Source organism: Haliotis rufescens, unplaced genomic scaffold (genome assembly GCF_023055435.1).
Source record: "Haliotis rufescens isolate VD_foot unplaced genomic scaffold, xgHalRufe1.0.p SCAF_6, whole genome shotgun sequence".
Lineage (NCBI taxonomy): Eukaryota > Metazoa > Mollusca > Gastropoda > Lepetellida > Haliotidae > Haliotis > Haliotis rufescens.
Genome location: NW_025964334.1, coordinates 28,839,086 through 28,862,239, shown reverse-complemented (window position 1 = coordinate 28,862,239; position 23,154 = coordinate 28,839,086). Strand labels below are relative to the sequence as shown.

General features: G+C 39.5%; 1 protein-coding gene across 8 annotated transcripts in view; it reads left to right on the top strand.

The window, feature by feature from the left end:
- LOC124141064 (lamin-B1-like) overlaps positions 1 to 23,154 on the top strand; it is a 57,631-nt gene that overhangs the window by 3,820 nt on the left and 30,657 nt on the right. For 2 of the 8 annotated variants that reach the window (XM_046508950.2, XM_046508953.2), the window contains exons 1-4: positions 13,295 to 13,399; positions 18,592 to 19,335; positions 21,727 to 21,816; positions 22,649 to 22,840. In XM_046508950.2, the coding sequence (XP_046364906.2) occupies positions 13,362 to 13,399; positions 18,592 to 19,335; positions 21,727 to 21,816; positions 22,649 to 22,840 (1,064 nt within the window). In that variant the 5' untranslated portion in view covers positions 13,295 to 13,361. Of the gene's footprint in view, positions 1 to 6,915; positions 7,087 to 13,294; positions 13,400 to 18,591; positions 19,336 to 21,726; positions 21,817 to 22,648; positions 22,841 to 23,154 lie in introns of those variants that run through there. The other 6 variants (XM_046508955.2, XM_048385815.1, XM_046508956.2 and 3 more) reach the window with 4 other exon arrangements.

Below are 23,154 nucleotides of genomic sequence, written 5' to 3'. Positions count from 1 at the left end.
AACGTATGAATTTAATATCATACACTGGTCCACCTTTAGAATTCAGGCGTTCGTCCCACAAAATTATCGTAGTGCTAAGGCTATCACAACTCACATAATTTAACTTAGACTAACGACTGTCGTTGCGCTAGAGTACGATCGCCTTGTGGAACGGGGCCTTGCACCTCAAAGTTTACAATCACGTCACAATACCCGATGACGTAATTTGTTGAATTTTGTTGCAAGATCCATTGGTGAAACAATGCCATGTGACGTCAGCCTAGCAACAAGGTTGCTGGGGTCATCGAGTGTGCATAAGCTCCTCCCAGTGATCTATCATCTCCACACACAATGTCGTTGAATACGCCAAGGGATGTTGAGAGCTTTCAATATTTGTTCGTGAAACGTGTTCGGAGAGTACATAAGCACGCATTTTGGTATTACACAATGTGTAATAAAGCTGTATGTTTATTAAACGGGTAATCTCTTCACGGGCAAGTAATAAATATAAATGTAAACAGTAATTCATCAGTGACATACTTGCACATCTCGTTCAGGATGGCAGACGGTCGATGTACACAAAAATTGGGATTAACAAATAGGATTAGCATCTTATAAATAACAGCAATTAAGTGTTTCAAGGCATATAGATGTCATGGCTCCAGGGTAATGAGCCTTTGCAATTACATGTTCTTCAGACAATGTGTGTCGTAAATCAGTCGCTATGACAGATAGATGAGGATTTTGCCAGAATCAGTTGTACAGGCCATAATCTTTCGTGTTAACCTTTTTGAGGATGCATGATGGGTAAACACATTCAGACTTTACTTTCGTAATATGCTTAGCGATGCTCATATTTGCCGGGTGAAAGGTCGTTCTAGTATGACCTGAACTTGGATGTCCACACATCTATATGTAGCAGCAGCGAGCACTAAGATCAGATATTAAAGAAATCGTGTGTGATACAGATGAACTCACCCAATATTTGTTGAATGTGATACATATCAACTCGCCCAAAACTTGTGGTAATCATTTAGAAAATCACAATGGTCAACTGATCAATACTAAGTTGTAGTCTCCTTAACATTTTATCACCATGGATGTTATAAATATTGGGACAAGGTATTTTGTTAAGATCACTTGTATTGTCAAAACAAGATTGATCCTAAAGGAATTCTGATCGTCCATGGACAAGACATTGATTACTCAGTGTGATATAAAGGAAAATCATTTCGCTGAAGAGTAGTGTGTGATTTTGATTGGCTTCCACAACAACACTGATAGAAGCACTCAAAGGTTGTGTCGTATTGATCATCCAACTCAAAGGGTGGAGACATAGTAACTCACCAGATCAGCCCAAGTACAAACAACTCTTCCAAAGGCTGTGTGATGAGCGTTCAATAGATAAAGGCATGGAATTCTGTGGGTAAGAAAATGAATGAGTGAATGGAATTCAATATACCAATTACCAACCTGTATTGTTGACTGAAAACATATATGTAGCTTGGAAATAAGGCTGATAGCACAAACAACTTGTCAACTACCATGACCCAGTAGAACGGAGAGCTGGTCCATGGTGTTCACTCATCCCACCCCATCAGGGCAGACATTCAATGTAGCACTGTAACAGCCGCCTTTCTGTTCTATCCGAGGTCATCCTTGGTGTTCACCCATCCCACCCCATCAGGGCAGACATTCAATGTATCACTGTAACAGCCACCTTTCTGTTCTATCTGAGATCATCCTTGGTGTTCACCCATCCCACCCCTGCAGGGCAGAAATTCAATGTATCACTGTAACAAACACCTGTCTGTTCTATCCGAGGTCTTCCTTGGTGTTCACCCATCCCACCCCACCAGGGCAGACATTCAATGTATCACTGTAACAGCCACCTGTCTGTTCTATCTGAGGTCTTCCTTGGTGTTCACCCATCCCACCCCCACCAGGGCCAGACTTTCAATGTATCACTGTAACAGCCACCTGTCTGTTCTATCTGAGGTCTTCCTTGGTGTTCACCCATCCCACCCCCACCAGGGCCAGACATTCAATGTATCACTGTAACAGACACCTGCTTGTTCCATCCGAGGTCATCCTTGGTGTTCACCCATCCCACCCCCACAAGGGCCAGACAACAGCCGTATCACCGTAACAGAAACCTAGCTGTCTGATCCATCCCTGGTCATCCTTGGTGTTCACCCATCCCGACCCCACCAGGGCCAGACAACAGCTGTATCACTGTAACAGAAACCTAGCTGTCTGATCCATCCCTGGTCATCCTTGGTGTTCACCCATCCCACCCCCACCAGGGCCAGACATTCAATGTATCACTGTAACAGACACCTGCTTGTTCCATCCGAGGTCATCCTTGGTGTTCACCCATCCCAGCCCCACAAGGGCCAGACAACAGCTGTATCACTGTAACAGAAACCTAGCTGTCTGATCCATCCCTGGTCATCCTTGGTGTTCACCCATCCCGACCCCACCAGGGCCAGACAACAGCTGTATCACTGTAACAGAAACCTAGCTGTCTGATCCATCCCTGGTCATCCTTGGTGTTCACCCATCCCACCCCCACCAGGGCCAGACTTTCAATGTATCACTGTAACAGCCACCTGTCTGTTCTATCCGAGGTCATCCTTGGTGTTCACCCACCCCACCAGGGCAGACATTCAATGTATCACTGTAACAGCCACCTGTCTGTTCTCTCCAAGGTCATCCTTGGTGTTCACCCATCCTACCCCACCAGGGCAGACATTCAATGTATCACTGTAACAGCCACCTGTCTGTTCTCTCCGAGGTCATCATTGGTGTTCACCCATCCCAGCCCCACAAGGGCCAGACAACAGCTGTATCACTGTAACAGAAACCTAGCTGTCTGTTCCATCCCTGGTCATCCTTGGTGTTCACCCATCCCGACCCCACCAGGGCCAGACAACAGCCGTATCACTGTAACAGACACCTAGCTGTCTGTTCCATCCCTGGTCATCCTTGGTGCCACCAGGTAGGGCACAGTTAAAATTAAGTTAATTAAGTTCCTGGTCCCTAAAGGAAAAAATTTCTAAATCAATTTTCTATTAAAAATATGTTATGATGATGTATATTATTTGATGCCAGTAATTAATGTTCATTTACAAATGTTGTGTGGCCAATTCTTAATGGGTAGCCTTGTGGTTAAAGCTTTCCCTGATCACACCCAAGGCCAAGGGTTGGATTCCCCACATGGGTACAATTTTTTAAGTCCATTTGTGGTGTCCTCCAACATGATATTGTACAAATATTGCAAAACCGGCGAAAAAATATACTCACTCACTCTTGTGCTTAAATAGGATGTTATCAATCTTAAACGAAGGGGGCAAACTTTCTATCTTACAGCTGCTTATTATCTGAGTTGAAGATGGATAAAAATTATTCTTGTTGTGGGCAGATTTAACTCAAAAGGGCACGCCTAAACACCTGTTTCTGACTTGACAAATATACATTTCTGTCCCTGCAGTTTGTGAATTAGTAGTAGATGAGGAAGAGAATTTATGGATGTCAACCATAGAATTCTATTACCTGTCTGTGCTAATTACCCACAGCCTCCCATTTGCCCATTGTCCATTGCCAATTTACAATCAGTTATAAGTTTTGGCTTCCATTTGTCCAATGCTAATCACCTATCAGCGCCAATTATCTGTTGGCTTCCCTTGTTAAGTTTCAACCTTTGTTATCTTATTACTTTTGTTGTTCTTACAGGTACATATATATGTTCTCTCCCTCACAGCATTTTTCACCTGATGAAGGAATAAGAATATACTCCGAAACGTTGTGTTCCTCACAATGGAGAAGTTAATTGACATCCATAAATTCTCTTCCTTATGTGTATCACTTCTAAATGCCATTCAAAGGCAGGAGGAAGCAGATTTCATACACGTTGATCTTCAGGTGAGCTTGAAAAGGAAACACAAATGAGGTGTTTTGAATTTTTGTTGGATTTGTTGACATGCTTGTTTATTTACTGTTTAACTGGGCTACAGGAGTTGGTGTTTAAATAAGAAAAGGTACAACTTTATAAATAACAAATTCTTGTTTATTGCAAAAGCGATGTTTTGATGAAGATCCTGACACCATTCCCAAGCTAGAATGAGTACAACCAAGTGATGAGAGGTATTAAGTTGTGATAAACAGCAGATTAACAATAACAACAATAGATACAGTCAAACACCATTGGGTCGAACTTTGAAATGTCGAACTTGCAGTTGTCTCGAAGTAAAAGTTTGGTCCCTGCGTATTCCTTCTTTATTTATCGTCTTTGGTTGTGTCCAACCTCGGATTACTTAAAGTATTTTTGCAGGTCCCTTCAACTTCGACACAACAGTGTTTGACTGTAATTAACAACAAATAGCATACAGATAACTGGATGAAGCCTGATGTTCAATGAGGATTAAGATGCTGTTCTAAGCTTGATTGGACACCAATTAAAAGAGTCAATTGCTTTTTTATTTGTATGGTTATATTATAAGTTGTAGCAGGATCACGAGGGTACATTGGGTTTTATGCATCCCGCGTTAGGTTTTATACCACGAGCCGGAGGGATGCATAAAACCCTATGTAGCCCTCGTGATGCTGCTACAACGAGTTTATCTTACAGACATGTTTTAATGTGACATTGTAAAAGCCTGTATTGCAAATGGTGGGTATTAGAGATTTATTCTCCCGCTGAGAAATTTATTACCTTTCGATGCGGGTTAGACAGGTTTTTTCAAGATCATGTGGACCAATCAGATCTCATCATTCTGACATGGAGGTTTGTTAATACATTTTATTTTGAGGGGAAATTAGAAGAACCTTTAATCAAAATGTGTTTTCAAATTAAAACACATCTGTGACGTCATTCTATTGTTTGAATGCTCCATTATTTTTCAGGAATGGAGGGTTGTTTGTCAACTATACATTATGTTGCACCAACATTTGAATTAATTTCCACTAGGAATTGACAGAACTATTTTTTACATTTATTGACAAGTGAATAATTTCATTTTTTTTTCGAAAAACATGTGTCGCAGATATTGTTTGATTTGAGAACGTGTAATTGTCAACCTCAGCTACGGTGGCACATGAATGTATGGTGTGGAATTAACTATTAAATATTTTCATAATTTTGCATTATACTTAAAAGCTCAAAATAATATGTATATAATTTGTGTTAAGCTCTATATTTCCTATTATTCCCATCAGCATGTATTAACAAATGTGCAAGCGATTGATAAATACTAGTTTAGGACTCAACAAATTTGTGAAGAGCCGTGTACCATGCATTGTAAAAGTCAGCTTGTGACAGACCTTGGTGCACGTGCAACAGCGGCAGAGAATGCATTCCTCGTGCATCACACAAGGTCGACTCACGCAGTATAAATACAGACAACAGAGAGTTCTGGTTTATTTTTCAAATATTTTCCACAACAGAATATTTTGTCAAAGTGTAAAAGAAGGGATGAGTTTTAAGTACCATACCTTAAAAATAATTCCATACCTTAAAAATAATGGGCCTCTGCTCCATCATTTTTATGGAATGGAGAGTTACTCGGACATTCCCCTCTACGTAATATCCTGAGTCAATGGGTAATGAACATAACCGTCATTTAATAGCTACACTCAAATCAACCATGACAACATTGAATACATACCTGTCAACTCTCACGCATCTCGCGTGAGTCTCACGCATTTATCACTTATGTCACGCTACACGCAAGGTTGGGAAATTCTCACGCATTCATATAAAATGTAGATAAAAATATTTTGAAACGCTTTTAAATAAATTTTCAGAAAACATGCTCTCTAAGGCCATTAAAATGGTCTTAAAATCATTCAAAACCAGTTTTTGCCGGGGGAGCTTCGCCCCCCTGCGCCCCCCCACCAGGGCTTAGCCTTGTTCTATTTGGGATAACACTTTCTTAAGTAAACTACATATTCTACATGTGAATTTGTGATCTCGACTACCTGTTGTCGGACTTCCATATTTGTGGAAGTCTTGGTGGCTGACTGGGTTTGATCGCTGACTTTGTGTGATGAGAGTGTTGGTTCAAATCCTTATGGAACTCATCCCACAAAAAGTACTAGAATTTGTACTTTATTAAGGAAGGGCATCCTAAATATAACACTTGTATGATAACATTACATTTTTTCTCCTGCTTAGAAACACTGCCCTAGTGGAGACTCCAGGTTAGAATAGGTCCCCAGCAACCTGTGCCTTTTGTAAGAGGTGACCAAATGGATCGGGTGGTCAGGCTCGGTGACTTGTCTGATAGCATGGCCTTGTACCCCGACAGTGAGGATGACAACATCAGAGGATTGTCTGGTCCAGACTCGATTTATAGGCAACTGTCGTAAAGATGGAAAATTGCTGAGTGTGGCATTAAACAACAAATAAACAAATAAATAAACAAATAAATAAACAAACAAACAAACAAACAAACAAAATCAGTAAAACTACAGAGAGATGAAAAATGATCATCCTGTTTAAACATTAAGATGAACTCATATCGACAACGAGAAGATATCTAAACCGTCACCAAATCTCCCTCATTGATGACAGGACATACGTATTCCTCTTGTGTGTGATACTAATCTTTAGCCATGGTATCACGTTGCAACAGCGTTCACCCATGGTGACCTAATACTGTTAGCTTTTCTGCTCCATACAGAAATCGCTTGACAGTCTCTATTTGATACAACACTGAACATGTCATGAGTGCATAGAACATGTATGCCTAGCTCCTCATTTTAATGCAACAAATAAGCCCTTATAATGTGTAGTGAACCATTTCTATGGACAGTCAGAGGTTTGTCTGAATGTTGCGAGACGGTATAGAAATTATCCATACGCCTGGCCAGCCCTTCTGGTAACGGTAGGACCCTCCACATTTGTTTACTGATCCCCACCAGTTGCTAAGTCCAGTACTTTGATCAAGAGATTTACTCAGGCAGGTAGAATTGCTACTGCTCCATGACGATGTGTGATATTCTTTAATTTATTGTCTTCGGAAACATTATGTGTGTTGGAGAATGGATGTTTTATGATACGAGTACAGCATTGATTTAAGATTAAATGGCCCCTCAAGGAAAAGGGTAAGTGTTACCTGGTAATCCTTGTGTGTGCTAGAGATTGTTAGCACTTGGCCTAATTACCTCTTATAGGGTTATACCGACTGTAGTGTGTTGTCAGGCAGATATCATGTTTGGTTTATTGTAATAAACTTAATGCATGAAGGTTTGGATAGTAGAGTCAGCTTTTGAATTTTTTTATAGCAAAAATATTATAGTGTTTAGTATTGTCAAATGCTTTTTTTAAAATTTAGTTTTTTTATTGAATGTCTTATGCCATGAAAATGGTTTTTTTTGCTTTTGAAATTTTGAATGAAACAGTACAATACAATGGACCTGAATGTCATAAAACATGTTTGTGTGGGACTTGTTTTTAAAAAATAAATTCATTATTCATAGAATCAGTATAAAATATTAGGAATGCCATGATGTAAAAATGGACATGGTGAAAAAAACAAATTACTAATCTTGAAAGACAGACCTGAAACTTCACCTACACAGTATAAGTTTAACATGTTTAAGTTACATTTGCAGGATTAAGAATTTAAAGGGGGACTCAGTGATAACAGGAGTTTTGAGAAATGACTGTGATTCATTAGTTTGAATCACTTCACTTAATTTGGTAATCCTTATGTTTTGGATAGGTTTTAATTATACTATTTTAAATACTTTGTTTATAATGATTTTTATAGCAATAGTTATTTTTAACATTTTACTTATTTCTGGTTGGCGGACAAAAACAACATGGATTAACTTATTATTTTCAGCAACAAAACTTACATGCACGAGAGGCTTGATGTACAAAGTTATTCAGGTGAAATGTTGAATTATGTAACAAGATTTGGACAAGTGAGCCGGATGCATGGGATCACACTGTGGTTTTTTTAGTGAATAGTAGTCATACTTGTCAGCCATTTTGTCCAAGCAATCCCCATATTTTTACATACTTGGTTTACCAAAAGTATTGTCCCCTCCTTAGTAGTCATACTTGTCAGCCATTTTGTCCAAGCAATCCCCATATTTTTACATACTTGGTTTACCAAAAGTATTGTCCCCCCCTTAGTAGTCATACTTGTCAGCCATTTGGTCCAAGCAATCCCCATATTTTTACATACTTGGTTTACCAAAAGTATTGCCCCCCCCCCCCCCCCTTAGTAGTCATACTTGTCAGCCATTTTGTCCAAGCAATCCCCATATTTTTACATACTTGGTTTACCAAAAGTATTGTCCCCCCCTTAGTAGTCATACTTGTCAGCCATTTGGTCCAAGCAATCCCCATATTTTTACATACTTGGTTTACCAAAAGTTTTGACCCCCCTTCGGAATCCATTGGAACCTGACATGCTTATCATTACCGATTGAAATGTTTAGTTTTCCCATCAGGCATCAGCAATGTTTGACCCCCTGTGATCTGGACTAGTCAAATTCTCCAATACGAAACTGGAGAACCCACCTTTGAGATCTGACATTTCAGAGAGAGAGAGAGAGAGAGAGTGTGTGTGTCTGTGTGTCTGTGTGTGTGTGTCTGTGTCTGTGTCTGTGTCTGTCTGTCTGTCTGTCTGTCTGTGAGTGAATGTTATAGGCTGCAGTCAGCAACACACTGTCATGGTGTCATCTGTAAATAACTGAGTCTGGGCAAGGCAGTACGGTGGGTTGGCAGCATCAGCAACAATACACCATATGAGCATGATGACAAACAAATCAGCAAGATCACATTGTAACCACCCAATCCTAGTTTGTCAGCTGACAAACACACATGTGTACATCCAGTGGCGTAGCTACTATGTTGCACAAAATGTATAAGTACCTACACTTTGAAATCGTTAATAATGTAAATTAAACAAGTTTTAAACAAATGTACTATATAAGCGTGTTCTGGTGTGAAAATTGGCATTCATGAGTGGGTTGGATATTGTTGTTTGCTTGTTTCATTAGGTTTGAGGATATGTGGGTTTGGTCCTGAATGTGGTTGGGATATTTTTGTGATATCTCTGTTTTTGAAATATTGTACGAAAAGCAAGTACTGCAACATGTTGGCTTTCATGGTACTTTCGCTAGCTTGATCTCTGACATCTTCTTTCACCAGCTGTTTGCAACAGTTCAAGCATGATCAAGGCTTCATTTTGCATGAGCATCAGGGGAGGTAACTCATGTACTACTCATCACTCAGGAATATTTTACTCTCCTTTTTGAAAGGGAACATCACAGTGTCGAAATGGTGCTGCAGACTTGATAAGATTACTGTTTTATTATTCATAAGCATTTTAACATATTTAAGTCTCTGAGTCATCAGACAAATACAGCTTTTGCAGTGTTAGAAATTGGTACTAGTCCTATAGTCCTTGCCAAACTGCCCAATAGTTGATCAGTGGACTGGTATAAATTTGCCATTTTTAAGGGTTTTGCTACATGTTACTATTATTAGGACTACTGGACTAAAGATGTTACTATTGTTAGTTTCTGTTGCTGTTTTGAAAGACAAGTCAGTATGGCTTATGTGTCAAATGTTCAAATTATTACTTTTAACCCTCAAATTCTGGAAGAAGAACTTGTCAAAATGCAGCTAAAGTTTGAAGTTTATTCCTGATAGTGCAACATTTTCCTGTACCAAAGTGTTGAACCCTAGAAACATGTCTTATATGAAAGCCCCTGAAACATGGAAAAGGAAAATATAAATACATGAACATGAATTGTATACAGTCAGTTTAAAATTTTACATCACGGTCAAAAAGATTTCATTTATACATGTTGTAGATTTATTACCTTAAATAAATCCATGTAACTTTGCAAGTTTCTTGATATTTGGAACTTACCACAAACATTATATTAATGTTTAATATTTTGCTGGAGTCTGTATGTATCCAACAATTTTTGTGACATACTAGAAACAAAGATAATTGGTCAAAAGTTTGAATGCTGTGGATGGAATTATAACACAGTACCATGTCGGAGATGACAAGCATCAGTCCATATAAACAGCCCCCCTGGCCTATGTAAATGAGCCGTGTCACGCGAGGGGGTTCAAAGGCAAGTTGACATAGCCTGTCGTGAGTGTCCACCTTGTCCACCCTGCAGGCCTGTCTCCTTCATCTCACTGATGCCACTAAATGTACCATGTCGGAGATGACAAGCATCACTCCATATAAACAGCCCCCCTGGCCTATGTAAATGAGCCGTGTCACGCGAGGGGGTTCAAAGGCAAGTTGACATAGCCTGTCGTGAGTGTCCACCTTGTCCACCCTGCAGGCCTGTCTCCTTCATCTCACTGATGCCACTAAATGTACCATGTCGGAGATGACAAGCATCACTCCATATAAACAGCCCCCCTGGCCTATGTAAATGAGCCATGTCACGCGAGGGGGTTCAAAGGCAAGTTGACATAGCCTGTCGTGAGTGTCCACCTTGTCCACCCTGCAGGCCTGTCTCCTTCATCTCACTGATGCCACTAAATGTACCATGTCGGAGATGACAAGCATCACTCCATATAAACAGCCCCCCTGGCCTATGTAAATGAGCCGTGTCACGCGAGGGGGTTCAAAGGCAAGTTGACATAGCCTGTCGTGAGTGTCCACCTTGTCCACCCTGCAGGCCTGTCTCCTTCATCTCACTGATGCCACTAAATGTACCATGTCGGAGATGACAAGCATCACTCCATATAAACAGCCCCCCTGGCCTATGTAAATGAGCCATGTCACGCGAGGGGGTTCAAAGGCAAGTTGACATAGCCTGTCGTGAGTGTCCACCTTGTCCACCCTGCAGGCCTGTCTCCTTCATCTCACTGATGCCACTAAATGTACCATGTCGGAGATGACAAGCATCAGTCCATATAAACAGCCCCCCTGGCCTATGTAAATGAGCCGTGTCACGCGAGGGGGTTCAAAGGCAAGTTGACATAGCCTGTCGTGAGTGTCCACCTTGTCCACCCTGCAGGCCTGTCTCCTTCATCTCACTGATGCCACTAAATGTTGAAGGTGGGCCTGGGGAATGGCTTTCCATATCTGATGAAGGACACGCTGGAAATTCATGCAACTTTGCTGGAGGATTTGGAAGACGTTTGCATTTCTTCTTGCTCTTTCATAAACATTTACACTTGTTCAAATCTAAAAAAATTCTTCTGAAGGTTTACAAAGTAGTCACAATTTATAAGTAACAACTTCTTTAAAGGCCATGTTTATAGATAGATCCTTATACCATTGTCAAGAGAGACTGAATAATGAAACATGGTACAGAATATATATAGTAGATGGAGGATTAACAACAATTGCATATTGCAATTGCAAACAACAATTGTTGGAGCATCTTTAAAAATGAATTAGTGTACTTTAAAGAAACGCTTAAATAAGATCCAGTTTTGCCCAATATGAAATAAAATGTGTTTAAACTATTACATATGTATGTGTGACTGTACAGGGAGTACCAACATTGTGTGAAATTATTGGGTGGGGGAAGAGTCCTTCAGGTTTTCTCCTATGGTATTTGAATAAAAGGACTTTCTAAACTTTTAGCATGAGGCTTATGACAAGGATAGAGGCCACATTATTAGCTTTGTCAGAATTGTGAGATGGGAGGCATTATATTGTTGGCCACTCACTTTCACTCACTCACTCACTCACTCACTCACTCAACCACTCAACCACTCACTAACTCAACCACTGACTCACTCAACCACTGACTCACTCAACCACTCACTCAACCACTAACTCAACCATGCACTCACTCACTGACTCACTCACTCACTCACTGACTCACTCACTCACTCACTCACTCACTCACTCACTCACTGACTCACTCACTCACTCACTCACTCACTCACTCACTCACTCACTCAATCAACCACTCACCCAGTCGACCACTCAATCAACCACTCACTCAACCACTCAACCACTATATGGCTTTTGTGTGTAATGAACCCAGTGCATTAAGATGAGTATAAATCAATTAACCTTGCACAATGAAGCATGTTTTTGCAGTCTAACTAATATCAAAGTATATAATGCCCTGCAGACAAACATTGTAAACTGTAAGTTTGAAATAATATATTTGTCAACTCCCTTTGCCAAGCTTCATTTCAAAGCCTTCATTCAAGCACTGGGAATACAGCCACGATCATATGCCTAGAGATACAGTCAGCTCAGCCGACATCAAATTAAACTGTATGTTAGTGGACAATGCCACAAGCATTCAATTGTTGTGTTTATTGTGTACATATATGGCAGTTGCTGGAATGTCTGGCTCTGACCATACGTGCACGATATTTGATAAGATTGGGCCATGTTGGGGTGGGAGGTTTGCTCTCTGTATCGTCAAGGGTTGCCAAGGTCATTTGTTGACTCTTACACCAACACATCTATCAAAGTGTCCACTGACAGGCAAACACATCACAGCTCTGACTTTCTGTGTCCCGACACACTTGAACCCACAGAACAGAGCAGACCAAGTACTTGGCTTAACTAGGGGTAGTCCGTCCAATCGGGATCAGTGTTGAAGTCCAGTGGAAGCCGAGTAGGACTTGGTTTGATAGAGGCTGGGTATTCTGTGTGTTGTGTAGTTTATGTTTGTCACATTGAGTGGCAACGATGGGGAATTGTCAATGCTCTCTATCGCTGGAATGACATATGGGGAACTAATGTGGTGGACTGTTTCATGGATATTTATGTTGTCAGCCAATAGATTCATAAATGGCAGACGATATATGTGATGAGATATGTGGTTTGTGAGAAAATGTTTGACAATTACATTTCAATGGTCAAACATGCATAAAAACACATATTTGTGGGATCAAACATTTCATGACTGCAGGTTTTAAAAGTGTCAAACTTTGACTGGTATTGTGAACACCTTATTGATACCAGTTCCAATATTATGGCTAAACCTGTGATGTATACCACCAAATGTCAACTGTCAAACAACCACCATGTCCTTCTGGGATTTCTGTCAAACGTTTGACTCTGTTATTTGTTTAAACGTCAGCATGTCTTGTAACCATGGACACATGAAAGCATATACAGTGTTGAAACTCACGACCATGGCATGTGATACTGTACTTGAAATAATTAGCTCATAAAACTAACTGGCACATCTATAATCGTCCTGGAAGTCTCCTTCATCCTGTATCCCACTGACAACATCGCAACATACGTTGTACCTCATCATCAACATCAGGGAGACATGGAACCGCTAGAGGATGATGATGAATGATGTACAAGGCAATATCTCTACATGCAATAGTTCTGGATGGAAAATTGATAATTCAATATTGGATATTGGTGTTGACTTGGATGCCATAGCGTTTGGTTACCATGACGATTCCTCAGACTAAACAGAAGAAAGTGGTCAGGTAATGGATCATTGTCTTATCTGCAGGTTCAAATTTTCAAGATGATTTTGTTATTTTACATTTTGTGGGGTGAGTTTTCCTTATTTTGGATCTGTAGTTTGAAGTTGTTCTTGTGCTGTGGATTTTGGTCTGTTGGTGCATTGTTTATCATGTTTGGCAATGTTTGTTTACTATTGCTTGGGTTTTTATAGAAGTCGACACTATTATCAATAGAACCATCAAATGATCAAGGTTCATAGTTAATCAAATATCAAAGGTAAAATATTCAGCTGTCATTGACAATCACATTGTTTTTAACATTGGATAATTTCAGATACACATGCAAACAAAATTGTTGATTTTGATAATTAACTAAGCAGAGAAATGACTACAAATGAAGTAAAACCATGTTCCTAGAATATATATGGCATGAAACCCTCGCTTTAGCCATGATACTCATGTTCTCGTGCAAAGCTGCATTGATCTTGTGCTTATTTGCTAACAAATATTTTTTTCATCCCAAATCCAGTTTGCTATATTTTTGCTCTTGTGTTTACATGAATCCAGTAACCAGGCTTCCGGCATGCTAGATCGCTAGAGCGATCCATTTATGGTGTCACCTACACTCAGTTCGATCTCAGTCGTTGTATGAGGGGTCATGGGTGGCTGTCGGAGCTGTCACATTTTGCTCTCACTTAGGTGGGCCAGAAATTGTTTGAGTTTGAATCCTAGGTTTGCCTTGATTATGTTTCTTGGTTTGTCAGAACAATATTCATGGATTTCACCAAAGTGGTAAACAGCGGAGACATGCATCAGTCAGGCTGTCCTCCCACGTCAAGCTGGCATGTCGGGATATAACTGAAATTCTATTGGCGTGAAAAGCAAGACTTACTTTTTGCAATTTTGCATTCATGAATCCAGAGGTGGGGTGTGCACTGCTCGTTTTTGTAGCATACTGAACATTTTTGCATTTGTAACTTTAAATATGTGATAAGTTTTATTTGCATATAGCTAGCACTTGTATGTTGATGTGGGATCACAAAATGTGTCCCTCCTCCTACTGAAGGGCGGTAGGGGTAGGGTAGCCCAGTAGTTAAAGCGTCAACCTGAATGCTTTGGTTTCGATTCCCAACATGGGTACAATATGTGAAGCCAGTTTCTGGTGTCCCCCGCCGTGATGTTGCTCGAATATTGTTAAAAGTGGGGTAAAACCATACTCACTCACTCCTCCTGAAAGCTGTATAATATAATGTATATGACCACATATAGGCGTACGTTGGTTCTAGGCCGACCTCCAAGCTCGATGATATGCCTTGGGGTATATAGATGTGCACATGAGCTTGGTGTTGACAGACCAGTGAACATGTTCTCCACTGGGGAGGCATTAAGCACAAACCTTACCATATGAACCGATCTGTGGTAACTATGGTAACCTGTCTAATTATGGAAGAACCATACAGCAAATCTGTAGAGCCGTGCACTGTTGTCCGGATGTGTAGTGGACCACATGTTAATAATGGGTGTAAGGTAGCTCCATGCTTAAAGAGATCCCAAATGTTGGGTACACAGCTCTTACAATTATCTACAAGCCCTGTACAATAGTTGGGATTTCTAGTAATCACTGGACTAAGATTAGACTTTAATAAAAGGGGAGTCAGATCTAATAAGTGTGTCTGGGTCAGAAGAGCTGTCACTGATAATATATTTGAATGTAGTTTATATCAGCTGGGATAATTTGGGATATATTCATGATCCTTTAATGCTATTAAGAGAGAGATGTGAGTCTACAGAATTGACTGAGTGTTTTAACCCCTAAACTGCTTGAATTATTGCTCATGCTAACAACTCATGGTTTGCCTGTGTCTCGCCTGATCAAGCACCTGGGAATATACTGTAATATGTCTTCCTGAGGCAAGGGAGTTAACTGACTGTAAAAGTCCAGTTTCCAAACTTGCCGATCTAGGCTGGAATTTCTGGGCTCGATTGTAGTGCCTGCAGTGACTATTACAAGTTATGTTCCTTCTATGTCCCTCCTATTAACCAATCAGATTTCACCTCTCATATTACTTTCATTTGCTTAACATAAAAATGACGGCTCCCACTCAAGATGATCTGATAGATAATCAAGATCTATATTATAATAAAACTGGTCTTATTCCCCGAAGAGCATCAAATCTAAAATCCTGCAATTGACTGAAATCTGCATGGCAGTTTACAAACCAGATTTTGTTATGCAATTTTGATTGCATAGACTCGTTAGTCCAGCCAAACTATAACTCCATAATTCCAGTCTAGTTCGTCAAGGGCAGAAACTGGTCTTTTATAATCAGTTAACTTCCATGCCCCAGGAAGATGACTCTAATACTACTGCCTGTTTATAAGTATAAAAGCAAGGGAGTGGAATGTGAAACAACTTTTATTTCTTCACCCAAGACCATCGCCATACACTGTCTTTTTGTTGTCGTTAGGTAAGCAGTGAATGCATTAAGGAATAATGCAAGATAAATATACAAATTTAAAAAATATTTAGGTTTTACTAATTTTTAAACATACCTAAAAACAAGAGAAGGCTGTTTCATGTCAGTCATGAATGGCTTATGAATTCTAGCAGTAGCACTTACTAACTTGTCTGATACTGACACAGCATATCATTTGCAACCAAGCACACAAACATTTGAAAACAGACAATACACCAAATCTAAACTTGAATATAATCCTTGTCATTTATTAAATTCCTCTGTCAAGATATAACTTGTTTGGTTGATAAATCTTGAACCCATGTGCTTATGCTGCAATAAAAGGTTTCCAATCTCTTGAGTCGTAAAGCCACGGAGCTAGCAGTATTTCATCTCGACAACCGATATATATGTCCTATGCTTGACATTGAGGTTCAAGTGACGGTCCTTTGTAGTGTGTTATACGGAGTGCTGAAGTGTTCCTGAACAGACAGGGGTTTATTGCCTTTATGACCAGCCTACACCGTAATACCTCCATGGGGTGCTCTTCTTTAGCATTTTGCAATATTCTGATAATCTTGAGGGTAGCCTGTTGGTTATAGCGTTGACTCATAATGCTGAAGACGCTGTTTGATTCCCAACATGGAAACATGTGTGAAGCACATTTCTGGTGTCAACCCCACTATGTTATGGCAAGAATATTGCTATTACTCACTCACTCACTCACTCACTCAACCACTCACTCACTCACTCACTCACTCACTCAACCACTCAACCACTCACTCAACCACTCAACCACTCACTCAACCACTCACTGATCTATGATTGATCCTCAAACAATCAATTGATAGATCCTCAATCGATCAATCAATTCCAAACTAACCATACTAACAACATTTTTGTTTGGTTCTTGCCATTTCAAACAGACAAACACTGTTGACCCTGACAACATCTAAATGTACCTATTCGTCAAGCAATTGCTTTCCACTTGAAATATGAATGCCACCTTTACAGATCATCTGCCTGGAGAGTAGCTAAGGCAGCCACATTGCTATAGAAGTTTACCATTCTTGAACACAAAGCTGAACTTCTTTTCATCACACCTCACTCGAAACCAACAGTGTTAGCCAGAGGTTTAAAATGTTCAAATTTCCTGGCATCGACCACTCAATAATGTCTGTAAATCTGAAAACACGTAATGTTTATCGACATTGTAAAGTACAAAACTTATCAATCATTTTCTGAAGCACTCTCTCTCTACGTGAACTCTCACAGTTGTAAGCCTGTCATGATGTCACCCTGGAATGCTATGATGTCACCCTGGAATGTAATGATATCAAGATGCAATGGATAATGTCACATACTTCCGAGATAACAGAACTCGCCTGGTTAAAAAGACCCAACTAAATCATACATGTTCTGATGAATATTGATCAAACTTAATATGTCATAAACATGGTATCCATTTCGCCAGGCTGAGATGGCTTTTTTTGTGCAAATTTGGGATGGAGACAAAAAAGATAATCCAAAATATATTTCTATGCAGCGAAAAGTCGGATAGATTTCCATTTTTCTGGCAAACGGATTGCAGCACTATTCAGTGTACAATTACAAAATTACAAGTGGACTGGGTGCAGAAATGTTCTCATGGTTGAGCCATATCAGTGATCACCTGCTGATACAGGTATATAGTGCAATACACTTATGTGTGTATGCTTATACAGGTATACTGCCATAAGCTTTTCAAACTATGTATTGCTGGATTTTTTCTGTGTTCCAGTATACTGGGTAAAGAAATATAAGGTGTTTCATTAATTTTTGTATTGTTTAACCTAAACTCTTCACCGAAATTAATTCACAAATGGAATTTCCGTTCAAAACTGACTGACAAAACGGCAGAAACATTGAAAAGCAAAAGTGTCTATCACTGTCAAACACTTCAGCTCCCAATATATTGCTACGCATCGCAATACAGATAACTGTATCGCAATATATCGCAATACAATTATTTTGTGAATACACAGCCCCATAAGCCAGGAGAAATGTTGTCCGGATTTCAGAGTTTGCCTGATATTAAAAAGGTTAATGCTTCCTCTGAACTGAGAGTGGAAATATGCTATATATCCTTCCTGTCTTTGTAGTTTCATGGTTTTGTAAACGGTTCAATGAAAGTTCTGTTCAATTAGAACATTATGTCGGCCATTTGTAAGTCTACTGGACCAATAATTAGTGATAAAGAATGTCCTTAAAGATAGATATTAACATCACAGGGAGAAAAGGAACAAAAGCAGCTATTATTTTCACAAAGATGTTTATGTTTGAAAGTTCAAATTATGTTTGTCAAGTATGCCTGTCATGTATATCCATGTTACCTACACTGCCTTCACTTGAAATTTCTGTTTTTCAGAATAAACAAGTAATATTTAGTCAGCACAAGTAGTTCAAATTTAGGTTCCCATATCAGCCTACAGGGGACTGGTTTTTTTAAAGGCCTTATATTGTGTTTGAGTTGGTTTATGAGACTGAAAGAAAAACAACTGAAATTAGAACAACAAATAATGTGACTTTTTACAAAATGTTTTTGGGCTGATCGTTTTGTAACAAGATTTTGTAACCACTGTTCATAAGAAATTATGAATAATATGTATAACAATCTTTGTTCTAACAAAAAGAAACAATCAATTATTTTCAGTCAAACAAGTCTAAAGGTTTATTTAAGTTTATGAATAATTGAAACAAAAAATTTGTTATTTTCAGATTCACTGATGGAGTGAAAGAGGGGGAGAAGCAGGTTGATCAACAAACAGACACAGGGGAGACTACCCACAAAACATCCTGCCAAGAGGAGACAACTCATGTAGAAACCAAAGAGTGTAGTCAATCTGAAACTGAAAGTGAAAAGCCAAGTTCACCATTCTTGGAACAATTGTTGGAGGTGGACCAAATTGAGAACGGCCATACGGCACCAACTGGAAACAAGGGAGACAACCCCGCTGAAAGAGGAAAAACTTTTATCACTTGTAGGAACTATCTTAGTGAACAGGGTATAGAACAGACAGCTCATAGCTCTCACGAGCAGAAGATATTTACAATACAAGGACCGATTCCACAAAAGCTAACTCGTGTGACAACAAAAAACGTGTTTCAGCCATTTAATGTTGCTAGCAATGAACACAATAGGACATTAGTGCCATACAGTCCACCGATTGTGCCACAAGTTAACAAAGGGTACTCACATTCATCTTTGCAACGATCTCACAACATGAGTTACTTTGTAGGCGGAGAGATGAGCATGTTGCCAGGCAACGTGTCTCGATTGTCTGAGAAGGAGGAGCTGCAAAGACTCAATGACCGACTCACATCCTATGTGAATCGTGTACGAATTGTTAGCGACCAAGGCAACCAAATTGACTCTTCTGCATTCCTCAAATCTGCCAAAATATTAGAAGAAGAAATGAACAATTTGAAAAATATTTACGAACAAGAACTTGATAAACTTCGGTAAGTATCTTGAATGTCACATTGTAACTTTGTTTGTTAATTGATTAATTCTGCACATGGCAATATATAAGCTATATGACGGCAGCATGTAAATAATCAAGTTTGGATAAGACAATCCAGTGATTGATATTGTGACCAACAATCCAAGCCATTGGGGAAAGAAGGCATGCAATCAACCAAGTAACCAAGCCAGAGCACCTGATCTATTAGGTTGCTGTTACGACCTGTTCTAACCTGGCATCCCCACCTTGTCACTAGTGAGTGAGTGAATAATGCAACCACACAGTGGCCTGTAATTAGTCGAGTTTGGACCAGGCAAACCAGTGACTGAAAGAATGGGCAATGGTCCATAGCATCAGGACACTATGACACAAAAAGCCGAAAAGTTACAAAGCTCTACCTCAGTGACTGTTACTGTGTCTGAGTGGGGTATCAATGTTAAACTGGTATCTGGCATGGTATCTCAGTCATCTTGCACTATAAAACCACCATAAGTCTGGACTAGTAAAAGCAATCATGCACATGCATGCACATCGCTTATTAAGTGAAATAATCTTGAATGCGTTTTCTGTGTATCTTTGGCAACTTAAAAGTGTATTAATACCTATTATTCTGTAAACATTCTAATTACATTTTCAACACATTTTTAGAATTAATCCAATGAACTGTATATCTGTCCAGGTGTGTTGGTTAGATTATATGTGTCTTCACAAAGCAGTAGCATTTGCCTAGTTATTGGGACGACAGTGGAAACTTTCCTGGATGTTGGATATAGATCATGGATCAAGCTTATTCATGCATGTAGTTTACATAAGCCATCTATCTAGATTTATGATGTACTTGGGAGTGACTTGAGTGAGACATGAGGGAAGTAAATCGCTTATTTCTGCCGAGGGACGATATACTGATATTATGGCTCTTAAGATATGGCCACTCTGGAGAAGAAATGACGTCACTTGGATTCCAGTGGCATCATTAAACAAGTTTGCACCACTCATGATTATATGAACTCTCATTCCCTCGATGAAGTAACCATTGTATTTGACAAGAAGTATCAAGACCAGACGGCTTCCCATGGTCTTTGGTGATATACAATAGTCTAATAACTACAAAAAGGACTTTTTGTGAATCAAGGAATAGAATTTATGATGTATGTGTCCATTCTCTGACAAATAATGTTTATTTCAAGGTGTTGATAGCAGTAATCTGATTATGGTTGCTGAAATTTTTTAATAATTCTTACGAAACTTCTACCTCTATTACATATCTGCCATAAATCCTGTATTTTGGCTTCAATCACACTAACTAAAATTTTCAGATTTTCAACAGACGTCCTCTTCACTGTCAATTACACACAATTAGTTGTCGCCAAATACTCTCGTAACTACCCATGCCATAACATCACAATGATAACTATATATTGTTCGATATCCGTGAGTTAGTGCCATTTGCCATTCAGTTCACACCTGAATTTTGCTGAAATTAATATAAATAATGTTGAATTAAATTTTGAAGAAAACGAATAAAATTAATTAAGATAAAGCCAGATGCAACTGTTCATGTATAGGTTACCTCCTTCTTCGAGGTGTCATCGGAGAGCATTGAAGTCCATATCGCCCACAGAGGCGGGGGTAGGGGTTAGCGCCAACCAACTTATACCAAATGGGCAACTGTTCACTTTCCGCGATTATGCAAAATTGTGAACCAAGGCTTAATCCTCTCTCGTCCTCATCAAATTGTTACAATCTCTGCACGTTGTAAATATGGGGTTGTTACGAAGAAGAACGACCTGCTGAAACAATTAACACAATGCACACTTGTATAATTCCAGAGAGTGTTGTAGCAGGACTAACTTCCATACTTCACTTAAGATTTATTTGACATGCTATTATTGGTTTTAAATGCTCACTGTAATGTCATTCCTCAGGGAAACAAACCAAATCTCTGAACACACAATGCCATTTAGAAAGTGGTCAAATGTTACAAATGTTATATTTGGGATAACACTTAGTAAAGTACAAATTCTCGTACTTTTATGGGTTAAGTCCGTGGGGAAAAAAAAAAGTATGAGAATTTGTACTATACTCAGAGAGTGTTATCTCAAATATAACATTTGTCAGATCAAAACTCATTGGCTGTGTGTATAATGCACTTGCCCTCTACACATCTGTATTTGTTCAGAAAAAGGTAGCTTTTATTCCACGAGCCGGAAACTTATATTATTTCATATCCATAAGAAACAATCTGCAAATATCCTTCAATCTTTGATCCAGGGGGAGCTCTCTGCCAGATCACTGACTAGAGTTACCACCCTTATGCCTTGTGTTTCCTTCCCACATAATAAGCAACACGTATTTGCAATAAAAATACTTTACGTTTCTGTTTCTGCAGGAAGGATATTGAAATGACAAGTCGGGAGAAGAACACACTGCAGATACAGAGCAACAAGCATCAGCAGGCCGCAGCTGAAATACAGGACAGGTGGGTACACAGAGGTAGCCTGGCAGCCCGTGGCTAGCAATAATTTCAAAGGGCTTGTAGAATTTAGGCAGGTATGTGCCTTGTTGTCTGGTTCAATTTCAAAGAAATTTTACCTCCCGAGTGAAATTATACCTGCACTTTGCATTTGGGATTCACCAAACACTGTATTTTGTTGAACATGTCACAACCATGAACAAAACATTGAAATAGATATTTTCAACAGAAACAATACAGGTCCCTATGAAAGAGGTATACAGTCGGGCTGGGACTGGTAACTCAGGCACCCGGGTCAGGTGGGTCCTGAATAGGACCCAGGTACCCACAGTACTACCTGGACCTGTGGTTAGTCACGTGATATATTGTTTAAGGACAAATACTCATTATAGCTCAGTGGTTACACCACTAGTCGGTCCAAATCAAATCTAACATGATTAAAAAATGAAATAAAAAAAATAGAAATATGTAACAGACTTATCTTTTCATACAACAAAACAGCATGAATGTTCCATAATGCCACAGCATGGTCAATAATGAAAATACACCCAAAATCATGACAATTTCGATATGGCTGCCATGGCTCACCATAATTAAAATCATATTGGAACTCGGACCTTTTTAGACACTAGGGTGTGATCCTCAATGCAAAGATTCAGCATCATGGGTTCGACAGGAGATGAGAAGGTAGTACTATATGCCTGAGAATGTTTTAACTGACACACTCAGAGGAGGTGTTGCAGATGTGGATGGTTTCAACCATTAGCTTCCAACTACCCCTCAGTTAGAAGCGAATTGAATGAAAGTTGAATGAAGATGATATGAAATATCTCCCTAGACTAAGCGTGGAGAGTGACAAGAGTCGGAAGCTTGTGGAAGAGACGACCTTACTTCAGCGACAGGTCACTGGCCTTGAAGCTCAGCTTCACTCAGCAAAGATGGCTGCCACCATGAAAGGCCCGAACAACTCTGAGCTGCTTCAGCGGAACGTCGAGGGCCTCACTCGAGAGAATGAGACACTGAAACATCGGTGAGTCATGGGGTATTTTCCATGAAAAGATGCCTAACATAGCCACAAAGGCTGTGTATTTGCCAAAAATTGTATTGCAGTATTTTGCAATATAGGTATCTGTATAGCGATCAGTACCGGTAATGTATATATTGGGAACTAATGTGTTTGACAGTGATTGACACTGATTATACATGCGGATTCTATTGCTATGATGTCGGTAGACAACATAGTGGTCACAGTTAGAGGGGAGATAACAATGTGAGAGAAAATAACTTCCGCTTTTCTGACATTTTGTCAATCAATTTCAAAGGGAAACATTATTTGTGAATGAA